The 18,758-nt window shown below is 34.2% G+C and overlaps 2 protein-coding genes across 2 annotated transcripts; both read right to left on the reverse strand.

Moving 5' to 3' along the window:
- Window positions 1-38: 38 nt before the first annotated feature.
- On the reverse strand, window positions 39-5,553 carry LOC131602899 (lipase-like PAD4). Its single transcript, XM_058875119.1, has 4 exons — window positions 5,009-5,553; window positions 4,584-4,914; window positions 515-1,240; window positions 39-393 (listed from the first exon to the last, which is right to left on the reverse strand). Exons 1-4 carry the CDS (start codon window positions 5,125-5,127, stop codon window positions 70-72), a joined length of 1,500 nt encoding a protein of 499 aa, XP_058731102.1. The 5' UTR covers window positions 5,128-5,553; the 3' UTR covers window positions 39-69.
- A 1,786-nt stretch (window positions 5,554-7,339) lies between these two features.
- On the reverse strand, window positions 7,340-12,432 carry LOC131602898 (lipase-like PAD4). Its single transcript, XM_058875118.1, has 4 exons — window positions 12,279-12,432; window positions 11,826-12,156; window positions 8,486-9,202; window positions 7,340-8,262 (listed from the first exon to the last, which is right to left on the reverse strand). The coding sequence occupies exons 1-4, from the start codon at window positions 12,299-12,301 to the stop codon at window positions 7,447-7,449; spliced, it is 1,887 nt and encodes a 628-aa protein (XP_058731101.1). The 5' UTR covers window positions 12,302-12,432; the 3' UTR covers window positions 7,340-7,446.
- Between the last annotated feature and the right edge of the window lie 6,326 nt (window positions 12,433-18,758).

Below are 18,758 nucleotides of genomic sequence, written 5' to 3' on the forward strand. Positions count from 1 at the left end.
CATTTTTGTATGGTTACTATATTAGGAAGTTAGTATAATTGCGAAGCATATAAAAAAGTTTATACACAATCATAACCCTTGAGAACAAATCCGAAAGGCTTTAATTACAAAATCACGAGGTAGCTCATCTTTTTCTAACATGTAAATCACATTGTCCCAAAATCTAGCAAGTTTGATACGGTTTCTGTCGACTCTCATTTCTCTTTTGGAAGTGCCTCTGGTGCCCATTTCATCATCTTGTGCATCACACCATGTTTTGTACCAGTCTATTTGGGCTCTTATAGGTATAAGCACGGCTAAGGATATTCTTAGCCTTGCAGCAATCAGAGCTGGTGATGGATCCATTCTCCTTGCTGATCTTAGACATTCTTTTGCAGGTATGACAGCAGATTCCTGTTAGTTACATCATAGTAATTCGTTTAGTGAAAAATTGTTTGGTTAAACAACTTAAATAATCGCTTTTAGCATAATCAACTAGTAGACAACGTTTAGGCCAGTAGACAGTAATAATTACCTGGTTTGCTAAACCGGATGATTGGATGGCCAATTCAAGCCCTGCCTCATAGCTTGAGTTAGGAATGTTCGTCAGCATAGAGTTATTCTGATTCAACATTTGCAAAGACAGTCTGTTAACATATTCTCCATACTTAAGATGATCCTCAATACTGCAAGATGGAGAACTAGTTGAAAGCAACAAATGCATCATCTTTACAATTGTGTTTGGATTATGCACACACAAAGCTCCTTCATCTGAAACAAATAAGTAGTTTCCAAAAGGATGAAACAAAATTGACCCTGAAGATTCTTTATTTTGTGTTGCAGCTTCCAAGTAATCCAATACAGCAGTGAACAACTCAGATTTCGCTTGGTCAGAAACTTGAACAGCAAGTTTTTGAAATTCTGGTGAAGCCATTGAGAAGTGCCATAACTGGAGCAAGCAGTTTAGCCGAGGAGTGAGGGGTGTTGTAATAGGTGCAAATAGCAATCTTGGCATTATGTCATGTTTTGATACTACATGACAGAAATTTCCACCCCATCTTTCTTTGGAAATGGCTTGGTAAATAGATTTGTTACCAAGTAATGGCGAACCGAAAGTGATGCACATTACTGGTAATGATGAAGAGACGGATTGGAGGTATGAAAGAAGCCAAAGAGTGCATAGAGATGCTGTAGCTCCTCCTATGGAATGGCCAGTGATCACAATTGATTTTGTGTCTGTTTTTTCCAATATTCCCAACACCTTAAATGGTAACATTAATTTTTAATAGCAAGTTATGAATTACATTCTAGGAAACAATTAAAAGAAAAAATAAAAGACCTTCTAAGATTTTAACATGAATATTTAGTTCAAACAAATGATTAGGTTGTCATTATTAAACCCTCATCACTTTCTTCAGCAGGCTAACATTTCTTTTGAAACACAGCGGACACGAAAACGACACCTTATTTCAAATAAATGACACGGCTCAACAAAAAAATATATATCAGATTTTTTTAAGAAAAAGTTTTTTACCTTTTATTTTCCACCCCCCCTATAAAAACTAGAGCTGTCAAAATGGACCTGACCATAAGCCCAATAATTTAACGCGGACCGGGCCGCAAAATACCTTAAAAAAACACGACCCTATCTTTTTGGTGCAGTCCATCGGGCCTATGTATTTCATGAGCCGGGCCAAGCGGGCTTCGGGCTGGCCCATTAAAAAATTGGTAAATTTTAGGAAAAAAAGATTGAGATAAGATATGATTGCATAAATGTATTTTCAAGTGATAACAAATAGTTAAAGAGTATAAAAATATATTTTCAAGGAAATGGTTGTGAGATGAAGAGAAAATTTGACAAGTATTAGTGATAATATTAAGTTACTTTGTACTTTTACATGGATATATATATATATATATATATATATATATATATATATATATATATATATATATATATATATATATATATATATATATATATATATATAGGGCATATCATATGAGAATGCCATATTTATATGAAAATGTGAGAATGAATCTGAACCGTTGGATTTTAAAATAAATGGTGGAGATTATGAGTGAATCTTTTTTTTCTCTCTCCTACTTCATTTATTTCAAGATGCAGGAGAGAGAAAAAAAAGATTCACTCATAATCTCCACCATTTATTTTAAAATCCAACGGTTCAGATTCATTCTCACATTCTCATATAAATATGGCATTCTCATATGATATGCCCTCTATATATATATATATATATATAAAAGTTGACTTTCTACTTATGTTATTATGTAGCTTTTATCCATTACATCTTTTTTATAAAATTAAAATTGTAATATTGAAATACGGGACATGTTGGCCCATCGGACTGCACAGGCCTTTAAAAAACGGGTCAGACTCATTTTCCGTACCCTATCAAACAATCGGATCGGGCCAGGTCATTTAAACATTTTGGCCTACCGGGCCGAAGTGGGCTGGATCGACCCATTTGACATCTCTAATAAAACCAACACAATTAAGATTCCTTATTTTTTTTATATTTCACTGCTTCTGCTTCTGTCTCTAAAAGTTTTTCATCTGTAATTTTTTTTTATTTTTCTAGATGTTTCTAAATTTTATAATTTTTGGTTGTTGGAGTTTGTTATTTTTCTAGATGTTTCTAAATTTTATAATTTTATAATTATATAATTCGTTGGAGATGAGTTTGGATCATTAGATTGACACTGAATTTCTTGAAGTTGCTGACTTGTCTTTCGATGAGTCAGACTTAGAGGTTGATTTTCTCAATGTGGACTGACTATGATATGATTTGTATCATTTTATTTTGATGGATTTATGTATTTTTTTAATTGAATTTACTAAGTTTAAATAAACATAAATTTTGTTTTCCATTTTAAATTCTTTATAAATTGTGCTCATAAGTTGCATTGCATTAATAAATTAATATATAATATATATAGTCGTGTCTGTGTCCTAGGTTTTCGACATTGGCGGAGTCCTCGTGTCCGTGTCGTGTTATGTGTTTGTGTCCGTGCTGCGTGTTCGTGTCCGACTCTGAATTTCATAGGGTACCGACTAGTGTGCAAACACATGGTTGATAGACAAATGATTTCTCCATTATAATAAGTTTGCATCAAGGTTTAACCATAAACCCTTACCTTTTTATCTTAATCTTGGATGTACTCATAGAACAGATCCAAGAGCTAGCACCTAAATACACGTTTTTTTTTTGTAGATAATATAGTCATACTTAGAGGGTCCAATGAGATTTTAATAGAGAGGTTGAAGACGAGTTTTAGACACACATGGTTTTTGCTTAAGTAGAAGTAAGATGAAGTATATAGAATGTAAATTCAACCAAAAAGAAGCGTTTTTAATCTAGAGGTGAAAGTTTGAAATCATATCATCTCTAAAGTCACACAATTTAATATCTAAGATCCGAAATACAAAATGTTAGGCAAATTTTATCGGACTGCGGTAAAACCTGCGATGTTGTTTGATACAAAATGTTGAAGGAAAATTTTTATTAGACTGCGATGATGTTGTACATGACAAAATGTTGGGTGATTAAGAATCAACTTGAGAATAAAATAAGTGTAACATAGATTATTAATTGTCTTGATACATGTAAAAATTTAAAAAAAAAAAAAACATTTAAAAACGAAAAGAGGAACTGTGGGATAATCATGCTTATTAATGTGTTGTGATTTATTTTAAAATTGTTACTAATACAATTGACTATTGACTTTTGTTTGCATTTCTCAATTTGTTGGGTTTTTTTTTAGGCAAAATATCCTTTTTGGTCCCTTATGTTAGCCTCGGGGTTCATTTTGGTCCCTTAACTTCAAAAAGTGTCACATTGGTCCCTTAACTCTTCAAAAGGTGTCATTTTAGTCCTTTTTGTCACATTAGCGACGGAAAAACTCAAAAATTGGTCGCTATTTCCGTCGCTAATATGACAAAAAGGACTAAAATGACACCTTTTGAAGAGTTAAGAGACCAATATGACACTTTTTGAAGTTAAGGGACCATAATGAACTCAGATGTTAACATAAGGGACTAAAAAGGATATTTTGCCTTTTTTTTACTAAAAACTAATAAACACGCCTCCATTATTGTAGAGACCGGAATCAAGAGAGAATGATGTTCAAGAGACTAATTTCAATTTCTAAAAATCTTAATTTGATGTATATATTTGAATATTATTTTTAATTTTTAATTCATTTTCAAAATAGTTTAATGACATAAATAATACTGTATTAAAATAATTTAAATAAGAGGTGAGAAAGATAGCTCAATTAGTAATATCTATTTTCATAATTTAAAGAAGATATAATTTGCATGCTTGCGAAAAATTCAAAGAAGCATTTTTATTTTATTAATAAAGTTGGCATGTTATCATAATTAAGATCTAACATGATTAAGAGACTGAAATCATGAAAAATTTAAAATTTGAAAACTAAACAAATTTTTTTAAAATTAAAGAACTAAAATCATAAATATACAAAGATAAAGAGAATCATAACTGTCCAAAAAATTAAATATAAATAGAGTTCATAAAAAAGATTAATACAACTAAATGATTTGAAAGGAGAAAACAAACCTGATTTTGGATTGAGTTGAAAAGGGAGGAAAAGATATTCAGCATCTCGGCGTGAACCATCACCGCCTTCTTCACTTCCTTATTCCGACGGGACGAAAACAGCGGCACGCCACCGATGCTATCCAACGGCACCAACGTTCTCCAACTCGGATCTGATCCTCCGATCATTTGAACGCCGGAGAAAGCTACATACACGACGGCGCCAACACGCTCCACCACAAAACTGCCGAGGTTAGCGGCGGAGGTGTTAGCCTGACTGCATAGCCTCCATGACTCCGGCAAGAGAGGCGTGGAAATCAAGAACGTAGCCAGCATCTCGCTACTCTCAAACCTGATACAGAAAAAAACGACATGAATTTCAACAACCTTAGTTGGGAAATTGCTTCTACGATGTTTTGTTTGGAAATGAATGAGTGAGTACTTACTGTGAAGGTTCGTTTGCAGCCATTAATTGGAGTGTTGTCTTTGTGGAGAGGAAGAATGAGTAAGCTTCCAAGTGTGAACAACACAACTTGAATTGAATTAGACTTTGAGTTATGCACATACTTACTACATATGGACCATTTATACATGATCTTTTTATTTTTCATATTTTATTATGACCCGAGAAAGAGACCTTCACATTATCTCCATCGTATATATGTAAAAATCTGAGGATGATACGTAGGTCAATTCCATGATAGATATAATGATAGCTAGATCCTTAAGGAGAGAAATTACTTGTATTAACTCTTAAGGTTGATGATACTTGGTCATGCTAGTATTTCTTAGTAGTTTAAATAGTCTTGTAACTTAATTTTTCATTAGCAATCAACATCATCCTTTGTTTATTAGCAACCAACCTCACTCATTGCCCCCATCTAAAATTATTTGACATGGAAGAATTTGGTTTTAATTTTCTCAAGAAATTTGTCTCTTTAAGAAAAGAGAATATCACTAGCTTCATGACCAATGAAGTTTTTTTATCAATGGACTGTTACGCAATTTTGGATATATAATTGGCTGGAGAGAAACAAGGGTGGAGGACAAAATTTTGCTATAGAAAGTGCAGACGCATATGAAGAAGAGATGAAAAGAAGGTTTGGTACAACTCAAACCACAGAAATGGCTGATAAATTAAAAATATTCCAGAAGAGCCTAAAGAAGATACCAATTCTTGTCCGTTAGATATGAATACAACTCTTGCGGAAGGCATTCTAAATACTGAATCCCTGTACGAAGAGCCTCCCTATTTTGATCCCACTCGACTAGTTTAAGACTATGGATAACAAGAACACATATTTTAGGTTCAAAGAGCTAGAGCTACAAAAAAGAGAGAAAGAGAGATGGAAGCTTTCTTCTTACAGCAGTCAAAGTAAACTAATCCTCCATGAAAGGAGACGAAAACACCATAGTTGGAGTGAAAGTTTCGCATAGAATGAAGATGAAGAAACAGTGGTGTGCATTCTTACCTGAAAAAGTAGTTACAAGAGAGTTTATATAGTTACATCTCATAGGTGAAGTTAGTTACACCATCTAACTACTTAACAAGTTAGTTATACCACCTAACTAACTAATGCATGGTAATGTGTGATCATGCAACATGAGAATTTTCCTCTACATCTTCTCCTACTTCTTCCACATTATTGGATTTATCATGGTAAGGAAATTCCATGTCAAAGAATTTGACATTCCTAGATATTATGATTTCATGATTGACAGTATCTAAAAGAATGAATCCCTTCATACCTGCAATGATTAACTCATTAGATAGTTTCACATTTCCACACATAGATGCAGCTATATAATTTCCATTAGGCAGATTAACCATTATAGGACTAATCTTGTCATGTTTAAACCATTCTAAACAATGACATATATGATGTGTAGCTCCTGTATCCAAAATCCAGTTTACACTACTATGAGCATTAATGTTTTGTGATTTCTTATTTTACTTTACCTGTACTTTGTGAACACACAGTTAAAAAGTTCATACAAATTTTTTATCTTGTTTTATTGATAAATTGAGTGTTTTTCCATTAATTACTTGTGAATCAAGTTAATAAATGCTATTGTATTTTAGATAAATTTGATACTTATCATTAGCCAATACATCAATATAGGTTCTTTGGCTACAATCTCTTATAATTGGGCTGAAAGTAGCTATTACCACTCCTATCCTGTTTTGTGGCATCTTGAACAAAATGGCTCTGTCACACAATCCTGTATTACCTACCAAAACAAATCATATGGAGCAGGATATCTTTTTCTTAAGAGACAGGGTGGTCAACAATTCAATTTACACCAAGTACATATCAATAGGATGATCTATTTAGTGTACCTCTTTCGTTTTTCAGATTTTAACTTGACAAACTCAATTTTTTTGACAAGACTGCTCTCCCATAGAGAAATCCTTCTGAATTTGAAGAGTAAAAACACTAGATGTATTAGTTACAATAGTAAAAGCTTTCCTTGTGTTAGCAAAATAGATTTTTCGTTTAAAATTGTATCAAATGCATTTACAACAAACTCTATGATGAATCCACCATAACTGACTGAGTTAGCTACACTACCCTATAAATAGCAGTAAGCTATTTTCTGTAACAATTGAATCGGTTTCAATCAAAATATGATTGTGATAATGTTCTGCCTATGAAAAATGGCTGCATTTTAAGTAGATAGATGTTATATTAGTTGAAGATTTCTTGCAATATTATTGCGAATAAAAGCATAACTCATAACGTTTTGGTGGTTATTACCACTTCATCTACACACCATAAAAAGAAGACATAACTCATTACTAAAAGGAGTTATTTAGCATAAGGAGCAATTTTTTATACATACAATGCTCAGCAAGATAAGCTTATTGATTCGAACTTAAGTACTAAGGAACCACTTCTCCATCCATAAAACGTGCAAACTGTTGAGGAAACCTCTGCACATTTGCATTCAGTTGTTTCAGTTCTTTCAATTCTCCAACCCATAAACTATAACTTGAATTTTTAGCCAAAACATCACTAGACACTTCCTTATTTTCAATAAGTCCAATGGCATATTTCTCAAAATTTTCAATTTTTTCCCACAAAATAGCCAACTTGTTATTATCTCTTTCACTTCTCATACCATTCAACCAATCCCTTGCTTCTTCAACTTTAGCCCAAAAACACGAATCCTGTGTCGAACTTGCAAATTTGCTTCTCTCTTTATTTTCTTCACCACTAGTAACGTTTCTATTCTTCCACCACTTATCAAAAATCTCATACCTTCTCTCTCTACCATGTTCTATGTAATGGCCCTCTTCTCTATGCTCTCTTTTCCTATAATATTCAGCTATATCAAGTGGTTCAACCAATAGTTTATAGAATTGGGAAGCATTGACCCATTTGGCTCTTTCGTCAAAGTCATGAGGAAGTTCATTTCTTTCCAACATGTCAATCACATTGTCCCAAAATCTAGCGAGTTTGTGACGGTTCATGTTGATTTTCATCTCTCTTTTGGAAGAATCTCTGGTTTTGAATGTGTCATAATAACCCATTTCATCATCTTGTTTATCACACCATGCTTTGTACCATTCTATTTCGGCTCTGTAAGGTACAACCTTGGCTAAGGATAGTGCTAGCCTTGCAGCATTCAGAACCGGTGATGGACCCATTCTCCTTGCTAATCTTAGACATTCTTTGGCAGCGATGGCAGCAGATTCCTGTTGGTTACATCATAGTAATTTGTTCAGCGACAAATTACGACTATTGATACGCGTGACATAAGAAGTAGTTACTCTAATAATTATTATAAGAAAAAATTCACTTTTTAATTTCGCTGAGTAGCCGATATATCTGACTTATGTATAGATCAGATACATCAGTTATTCAGTGAATCTAAAAGTAAATTTTTGCTTATAATAGTGACTGGAGGAGGGTATATACCTGGTTTGCTATACCAGAAGATTGGATGGCCAATTCCAGCCCTGCCTCATAGCTTGAGTTAGGAATGTTCATCAGCATAGAGTTATTCTGATTCAACATTTGCGAAGACAATCCATTAACATATTCTCCATAATTAAGATGATCCTCAATGCTACAAGATGGAGAACTAGTTGAAAGCAACAAATGCATCATCTTTATAATTGTAACAGGACTATCGACACACAAAGCTCCTTCATCTGATACAAAAAAGTAGTTTCCAAAAGGATAGAACAAAATTGACTCAGAAGCTTCTTCATTTTGTGTTGCAGTTTCTAAATGACCCAATACAGCAGTGAACAACTCAGATTTCTCTTGGTCAGAAACTTGAACTGCAAGTTTTCCAAATTCTGGTGAAGTCATGGAAAGGTGCCAAAACTGAAGCAGGAAATTTAGCTGAGGAGTGAGAGGTGCAATTGGTGCAAATAGCAATCTTGGCATTATGTCATGTTTGGATACTACATGACAGAAATTTCCACCCCATTTGGAAATGGCTTGAGAAAATGATTTGTTACCAAGTAATGGCGACCCGAAAGTGATGCACATTACTGGTAATGATGAAGAGATGGATTGGAGATACGAAAGAAGCCAAAGAGTGCATAGAGATGCTGTAGCTCCTCCAATGGAATGACCGGTGATGACAATTGATTTTGTGTCTGTGTTTGCCAATATTCCCAACACCTGAAAAAATGGTTATATTAATTTTCATTACTTAGTTGCAAATAACATTCTAAGAAACATTTGTGACATCACTTACCATTCAATTAAGAACAATTCAAATTCAAACTTAATATTTTATATTATGAAATAAAAATTTATATTTTGTCGGACTATAAGACTTGATCGAATCAAAGTATTTTTACTAACACCCGAACGCGTGGTCGAGCTGCATGAAATCCAATTTCTAACTTAAAGTTAGGTCCTTTCAAATGACTTTCAGTGTTCATGTCTCAGGTTTAGTTCACAAATTGACCTAGTCAATTATTATTATTTTTTTGTCCATTTTTGTGGGATCCATTATTGGTGTGTCTTGTGCGTCAAGATTGAGTTTTGTATTCATGTTCCTGAATCATTGAATAAGCATTATTACTATCTCTATCTTTGTCTTAAGCTGGTGTGAACGTTATCTTTGATGTGATGTGATGTGATGTGATAAGAACTATACCATGTTTGATTATATTTTTTTATAAGGTCTTCAAATTTAAATTACACATATTGTTAAGAATGTCATTTTCAAATCCCATCAGGTGAGGCAAAAACTTGGAATCTTTCTTTATTGTCATCTACTTTCACACACACAATTGGATGATAATACCCTCCAAATCAATATTTAAAATTATAGTTTCATGTTTCATTTCACAAGTCAACTAGTGCTGGTCAATGGTCATCACTAATTATTTTGGAGTTCAAATATAATTTTTCTTTCTAAATAAAAAATTAATCCCACTCACTCCCATCTTTATTTCTGATATAGTATCATCTAGTACTAGTTAATCATTTTCATATTGAAATGTATGACCCTTTCAGTGTGTCTAACAGCATGTTTTGTGCACTAATCAAGGTGGTTAATTAATTGTTACCACTTGCGTTGTGTCTATGAGAAAATGATGGATTTTATTGGGTCCATGTTCATGTTCACACTATACTATTATTTTCCTTACATCTCTTTCTTTTTCTTTCTTATCCCTCACTTTTTCATATACGTACAAGATGTGAAAATATCTTTATATTTTCTAATAGAGTTTTAATTTGATACTCAATAAAAAAACAAACAAAGAGACAAATCCAAGCATTGGATTTTAGTAAAGCTAATGGACTTGTGGTCATGATGAAGTTTGCCGATATTCCAAAGATTTTGCAAAAACATACTGTCTTCGATTTTTATTAAAATAAAATAAAATTATTTTTTAAATTTATTAAATAATTAATATATTTAATTTATATATAATTTAAATACACTCGTTATTATGCCGATAAGTTATCTAAATATTTCCTTTCTTCCCTTTCCAACATTTTTTCATATATGCACTAACACCGATAAATACGGTTGAAAATGAACTGGATGGATGATGGAGTTATTAACAATGTCACTTTCAACCTTTTTCTTTTTCTCAATTTTACTAATAATATGAATTTATAACTTTGATGATGATTTGTTTATTGCTACTTTTATTTATATCGTACCAAAGTAGCACGCCCCACTAGCAACATCACTCAAGCATAATAGAATATCCCAACAACTTTTCAAACAAGGTTGCTACTATTTCCTCTATCTCCACCTCAACTCTCAACTCATAATCAATTTATTATATGGAGAATTACTATTTCCCTTATATCCGCCTCAGCCCTTATAACTCATTTAGATTCTATTCGAATAAGAACCTACAAGTGTTTATTAAATAAGCATTCATAAATAAAATCATATAAATTATTTAATAGTAAAAATTAAAATAAATTAAACTAATTTTTATATATGTTATAAATTATTTTTATTAATTATCTTACAGAATTTACAAAATTAAATTCAAATAAATTTATAAAAAAACAGCATAAATTGTTCGGATTAAATCTATTAAATAACGTTCTATAAAAAAAAACCTATTAAATAATGTCACAAATTTTTAACAATTCAAACCGACGTAAAACCCATGTAGGAGATATACACTTAGGAACCAGGTGATCTCCATTTTATTAATTGTTATAATTTTTAATATTTAATTATTGATTTGCTAATAATATTTTTAGTTTTTTTATTATAAAATAATTGAAGATATAATAGAAAAAAACATAAATATTAACATCAACGACAACAACAAAAATTATTGTATTATTATATATAAAAAACAAAGAAACAATTAAAAAAGAGATGAGTAATTTTTACTAATAAAAAGAAATGATTTAAATATAATAAAATGTCATAATTTATTAAACACAGTTAAATACAAATTTAAATGTTATCAATCATAATTTTTAAATTTATATGTGAATGTTGAATATAGTTAATGAGAAAACGGATGGTACACTATATTTACACTCTCAATCAATTAAATTAGACTGTAAATTTTAAAATACTTATATGATTTGTCACTTTAAAATATTATGATCGAACGAATGTGTAATAATTCTTTACATAGACAGTGGACTATTATTAAACTTATAGTTAATAATTATTTTTATTATTTATATTTAAACATCTAAAAAAATCTAAAAAAGAGATGAGTGAAAAAAAAAATCTCAAAAAACTATATTTAATGATATTTAAATTTATAGTTAATTGTTTGAAAGAGATGATGAAGAAACAGACCTGTTTTTGGATTGACTTGAAAAGTGAGGAAAAGATATTGAGCATCCCGGCGTGAACCATCACCGGCTCCTCCGCTTCCTTATTCCGACGAGACGAAAACAACGGCACACCACCGATCCTGTCCAACGGAGCCAACGTTCTCCAACTCGGATCCGATCCGCCGGCCATTTGAACACCAGAGAAAGCTACATACACGACGGTGCCAACGCGCTCCACCACAAAACTGCAGACGTTAGCGGCGGAGGCGTTAGCCTGACTACATAGCCTCCATGACTCCGGCAAGAGAGGCGTCGAAATCAAGAACGTAGCCAGCATCTCACTGCTCTCAAACCTGATACAGAAAAAAAATCATGTTAGGCAGGAAATTGGTTGGAACTTTCCTGGTTTTGAATTTTCTTTGATATTTGGTTTGAAAATGAATTAGTGAGTGGAAATGGATGAGTGAGAACTTACGGTGAAGGTTCGTTTGCAGCCATGGAAAGGGAAAAACAGTTTTAATTTGGTTTGTTTAATGGGAGACTTGTCTTTGTGGAGAGGAAGAGTGAGTAAGTTTTGAAGTTTGAACAAACAACTTGAATTGAATTTTCTTTGGTCTTTCAATTAGTAGCATGGGCCATTTATACGCGTTCTTTTTATTTTTTAGATTAATTTTATCCACTGGTTTTTTTATTACAAATATCAATCTATCACAAATCATATTTTGTATCATTTTAAAACAAGTATGGCCGTCGTATATGGCTCAGGCTAGGGTGAGAGACCTGTTTAGGTCTCTCACCGTGAGAGACTTCAATTTTTTTTTTTTTTGGTTTCAAATGATTTTCTGTCATTGAATTGAATTGGGGTACCGTTGGATTGCTTCAGATTGCATAGTAGTAAAATACACTCTCACACACAATAACACTCCTTATACTATTTGACTATTTGTTTTTTAATTTGTACTTTAGACTGAAATGACAGCTTTTTTAAAATGATTGAATTTATTAAAAGCATAAAAACAATATATATTTCCATTAGAGTAGAATTTTTATTATAATGCATTTGGCAGCTTTGTTATATAAACAATTTTCAAGCATAAAGGATTTATTATATATTAGAATAAATTTTACGTTAAATTATTTTAAAAAATGGTTTAGTTAATTTGTTTGCATTACAATAAATTTTCATATTAATTAATTTGATAGCTTTGTTATATAAACAAATTTTTTATTTATATAAATAATTTTTTAATTAAATCACATAGATACATGTTTCACAATTTTCACCATTCATTAATTTGCTTATGTTATAATGTATTTTAATTCGACAATTTACAAAAAAAAAATTATATCAATTAAAAGAAAATATTAAATTTAAATAGAAATTTAAATCATTATTGATAAAAAAACTATTATTTTAAATTATGTGTGAACCATGTCAGACAATCGATTGACGATGTCCGACTATCTGTGAACCACTTCTGGATACACTGATGATAGTCAACTATGTGTGAACCATGTCATGGAGTCAACACATGATTGTCAACTATGTGTTAACCATGTTACAGATGAACTGATGATGATGAACTATGTGTGAACCATGTCACGGAGTCAACTGATGATGGTCAACGATGTGTGAAGCATGTAACAGATGAACCGATGATGGTCAGCTATGTGTTAACCATGTAAAGGAGTCAACTGGTGATGGTTAAATATGTGTGAACCATGTTACAGATGAAATGATGATGGTCAACTATGTTTTACCATGTCAGGGTGTCAACTGATGATGGTCAACAATGTGTGAAGCATGTTACCAATGAATTGATGATGGTAAACAATATGTGAACCATGTCAGAGAGTCAGCTGATGATGATCAACTATGTGTGAAGCATGTTACAGATGAACTGATGATGGTAAACTATGTGTGAACCATGTCAATGAGTCAACCGATGATGGTCAACTATGTGTTAACCATGTTACAGATGAGCTGATGATGGTCAACTATGTGTGAACCATGTCAGAGAGTCAACTAATGATGGTCAACTATGTGTGATCCATGTTACAAATGAACCAATGATGGTAAACTATGTGTGAACCATGTCAAAGAGTCAGCCGGTGACGGTCAACTATGTGTGAATCATGTTACAGATGAGCTGGTGATGGTAAACTATGTGTGAACCATTTCAAGGAGTTAACTGATGATGGTCAACTATGTGTGAAGCATGTTACAGACGAACTGATGATGGTAAACTATGTGTGAACCATGCCAGGGAGTCAACTGATGATGGTCAACTGTGTGTGAACCATGTTACAGATGAACTAATGATGGTAAACTATATGTGAACCATGTCAGGGAGTCAACTGATGATGGTCAACCATATTCAAGATGATCTGATCATGGTAAATTACGTGTTAACCACGTCGAGGAGTCGACTGATGATGGTAAACTATGTGTTGATCATCTCAGGGAATCAACTAATGATGGTCAACTATGTGTGACCATGTTACAGATGAACTGATGATGGTAAACTATGTGAGAACCATGTCAGGGAGTCAACAGATGATGGTCAACTATGTGTGATCCATGTTACAGATGAACTAATGATGATAAACTATGTTTGAACCATGTCAGAGAGTCAACTGATGATGGTCAACTATGTGTGAAGCATTGTTACACATGAACTAATGATGGTAAACAATGTGTGAACCATGTCAGGGAGTCAACAGATAATGGTCAACTATGTGTGAAGCATGTTACAGATGAACTTATGATGGTCAACTATGTGTCAACCATGTAAGGGAGTCAACTGATAATGGTAAACTATGTATGAACCATGTTATAAATGAATTAGTGATGGTAAACTATATGTGAACCATGCGAGGGAGTCAACTGATGATTGTCAACTGTGTGTGAACCATGTTATAGATGAAATAATGATGGTAAACTATGTGTGAACCATGTCAGGGAGTCAACTGAAGATGGTCAACCATGTTACAGATGAACTGATAATGGTAAATTATGTGTTAACCATGTCGAGGAGTCGACTGATGATGGTGAACTATGTGTTGACCATCTCAGGGAATCAACTGATGATGGTGAACTATGTGTGAACCATGTTACAGATGAACTGATGATGGTAAACTATGTATGAACAATATCAGAGAGTCAACTGATGATGGTAAACCATGTGTGAACTATGTCAGGGATTCAACTGATGATGTCGAACTATGTGTGAACCATGTCAGGGATTCAACTGATGATGTCGAACTATGTGAGAAACATGTCAGGGAGTCAACTGATGATGTCGAACTATGTGTGAACCATGTTAGGGATTTAACTGATGATGTCAAACTATGTGTGAACCATGTCAAGGATTCAACTGATGATGTCGAACTATGTGTCTACTATGTCAGAGATTCAATTGATGATGTCAAACTATGTGTGAAATATGTCATGGATACAACTGATGATGTCGAACTATGTGTGAAACATGTCAGGGATTCAACTGATGATGTCGAACTATTTGTGATCCATGTCAGGGATTCAACTGATGATGTCGAACTATGTGTGGAACATGTCAGGAATTAAACTGATGATGTAAACAATGTGTGAAACATGTCAGGGACTCAACTGATGATGTCGAACTATGTGTGGAACATGTCAGGGATTCAACTGATGATGTCGAACTATGTTTGAAACATGTCAGGGAGTCAACTGATGATGTCGAACTATGTGTGAACCATGTATGGGATTCAACTGGTGATGTCGAACTATGTGTCCACCATGCCAGGGATTCAACTGATGATGTCGAACTATGTGTCTACCATGTCAGAGATTCAACTGATGATGTCGAACTATGTGTGAAACATGCCAGGGAGTCAACTGATGATGTCGAACTATGTGTGAACCATGTCAGGGATTCAACTGATGATGGTAAACCATGTGTGAACCATGTCAGGGATTCAACTGATGATGTCGAACTATGTGTTAACCATGTTAGGGATTCAACTGATGATGTAGAACAATGTGTGAAACGTGTCAGGGATTCGACTGATGATGTCGAACTATGTGTGAACCAAGTCAGGGATTCAACTGATGATGTCGAACTATATCTAAAACATGTTAGGGATCAACTGATGATGTCGAACTATGTATGAACCATGTCAGGGATTCAACTGATGATGTCGAACTATGTGTGAAACATGTCAGAGATTCAACTGATGATGTCGAACTATGTGTGAACCATGTAAGGGATTCAACTGATGATGTCGAACTATGTGTCTACCATGTCAGGGATTCAACTGATGATGTCGAACTATGTTTCTACTATGTCAGGGATTCAACTGATTATGTCGAACTATGTGTGATCCATGTCAGGGATTCAACTGATGATGTTGAACTATGTTATCCATGTCAGGGATTCAACTGATGATGTCGAATTATTTGTGATCCATGTCAGGGATTCAACTGATGATGTCGAACTATGTGTGGAACATGTCAGGAATTCAACTGATGATGTAAACAATGTGTGAAACATGTCAGGGATTCAACTGATGATGTCGAACTATGTGTGGAACATGTCAGGGATTCAACTGATGATGTCGAACTATGTTTGAAACATGTCAAGGAGTCAACTGATGATGTCGAACTATGTGTGAACCATGTCAGGGATTCAACTGATGATGTCGAACTATGTGTCCACCATGTCAGGGATTCAACTGATGATGTCGAACTATGTATCTACCATGTCAGAGATTCAACTGATGATTTCGAACTATGTGTGAAACATGCCAGGGAGTCAACTGATGATGTCGAACTATGCGTGAACCATGTCAGGGATTCAACTGATGATGTCGAACTATCTGTGAACCATGTCAGGAATTCAACTGGTGATGTCGAACTATGTGTGAAACATGCCAGGGAGTCAACTGATGATGTCGAACTATGTGTGAACCATGTCAGGGATTCAACTGATGATGTCGAACTATGTGTGAACCATGTCAGGAATTCAACTTGTGATGTAGAACTATGTGTGAAACATGTCAGGGAGTCAACTGATGATGTCGAACTATGTGTGATCCATGTCAGGGATTCAATTGATGATGTCGAGCTATGTGTCTACTATGTCAGGGATTCAAATGATGATGTCGAACTATGTGTGGAACATGTCAGGGATTCAACTGATGATGTCGAACTATGTGTGAAACATGTCAGGGATTCAACTGATGATGTCGAACTATGTGTGATCCATGTCAGGGATTCAGCTGATGATGTCGAACTATGTGTTGAACATGTCTGGAATTCAACTGATGATGGTAAACCATGTGTGAACCATGTTAGGGATTCAACTGATGATGTCGAACTATGTGTTAACCATGTTAGGGATTCAACTGATGATGTAGAACAATGTGTGAAACATGTCAGGGATTCGACTGATGATGTCAAACTATGTGTGAACCAAGTCAGGGATTCAACTGATAATGTCGAACTATATCTAAAACATGTTAGGGATTCAACTGATGATGTCGAACTATGTGTGAACCATGTCAGGGATTCAACTGATGATGTCGAACTATGTGTGAAACATGTCAGAGATACAACTGATGATGTCGAACTATGTGTGAACCATGTAAGGGATTCAACTGATGATGTCGAACTATGTGTCTACCATGTCAGGGATTCAACTGATGATGTCGAACTATGTGTCTACTATGTCAGGGATTCAACTGATTATGTCGAACTATGTGTGATCCATGTCAGGGATTCAACTGATGATGTTGAACTATGTGTGATCCATGTCAGGGATTCAACTGATGACGTCGAACTATGTGTGGAATATGTCAGGAATTCAATTGATGATGGTAAACCATGTGTGAACTATGTCAGGGATTAAACTGATGATGTCGAACTATGTGTGAACCATGTCAGGGATTCAACTTATGATGTCGAACTATGTGAGAAACATGTCCGAGAGTCAACTGATGATGTCGAACTATGTGTGAACCATGTCCGGGATTTAACTGATGATGTCAAACTATGTGTGAACCATATCAAGGATTCAACTAATGATGTCGAACTATGTGTCTACTATGTCAGAGATTCAATTGATGATGTCGAACTATGTGTGAACCATGTCAGGGATACAACTGATGATGTCGAACTATGTGTGAAACATGTCAGGGATTCAACTGATGATGTCGAACTATTTGTGATCCATGTCAGGGATTCAACTGATGATGTCGAACTATGTGTGGAACATGTCAGGAATTCAACTGATGATGTAAACAATGTGTGAAACATGTCAGGGATTCAACTGATGATGTCGAACTATGTGTGAAACATGTCAGGGATTCAACTGATGATGACGAACTATGTTTGAAACATGTCAGGGAGTCAACTGATGATGTCGAACTATGTGTGAACCATGTCAGGAATTCAACTGATGATGTCGAACTATGTGTCTACCATGTCAGGGATTCAACTGATGATGTCGAACTATGTGTCTACCATGTCAGAGATTCAACTGATGATGTGGAACTATGTGTGAAACATGTCAGGGAGTCAACTGATGATGTCGAACTATGTGTGAACCATGTCAGAGATTCAACTGATGATGTCGAACTATATCTGAAACATGTTAGGGATTCAACTGATGATGTCGAACTATGTGTGAACCATGTCAGGGATTCAACTGATGATGTCGAACTATATGTGAAACATGTCAGAGATTCAACTGATAATGTCGAACTATGTGTGAACCATGTCAGGGATTCAACTAATGATGTCGAACTATGTGTCAACCATGTCAGGGATTCAACTGATGATGGTAAACTATGTGTGAAGCGTGTTACAGATGAACTGATGATGTCCAACTATGTGTGAACCATGTCAAAGAGTCAACTAGTGATGATCAACTATGTGGGAAGCGTGTTACAGATGATCTGATGACAATCAACT

The sequence above is a fragment of the Vicia villosa genome, linkage group LG5 (genome assembly GCF_029867415.1).
Source record: "Vicia villosa cultivar HV-30 ecotype Madison, WI linkage group LG5, Vvil1.0, whole genome shotgun sequence".
Taxonomy (NCBI): domain Eukaryota; kingdom Viridiplantae; phylum Streptophyta; class Magnoliopsida; order Fabales; family Fabaceae; genus Vicia; species Vicia villosa.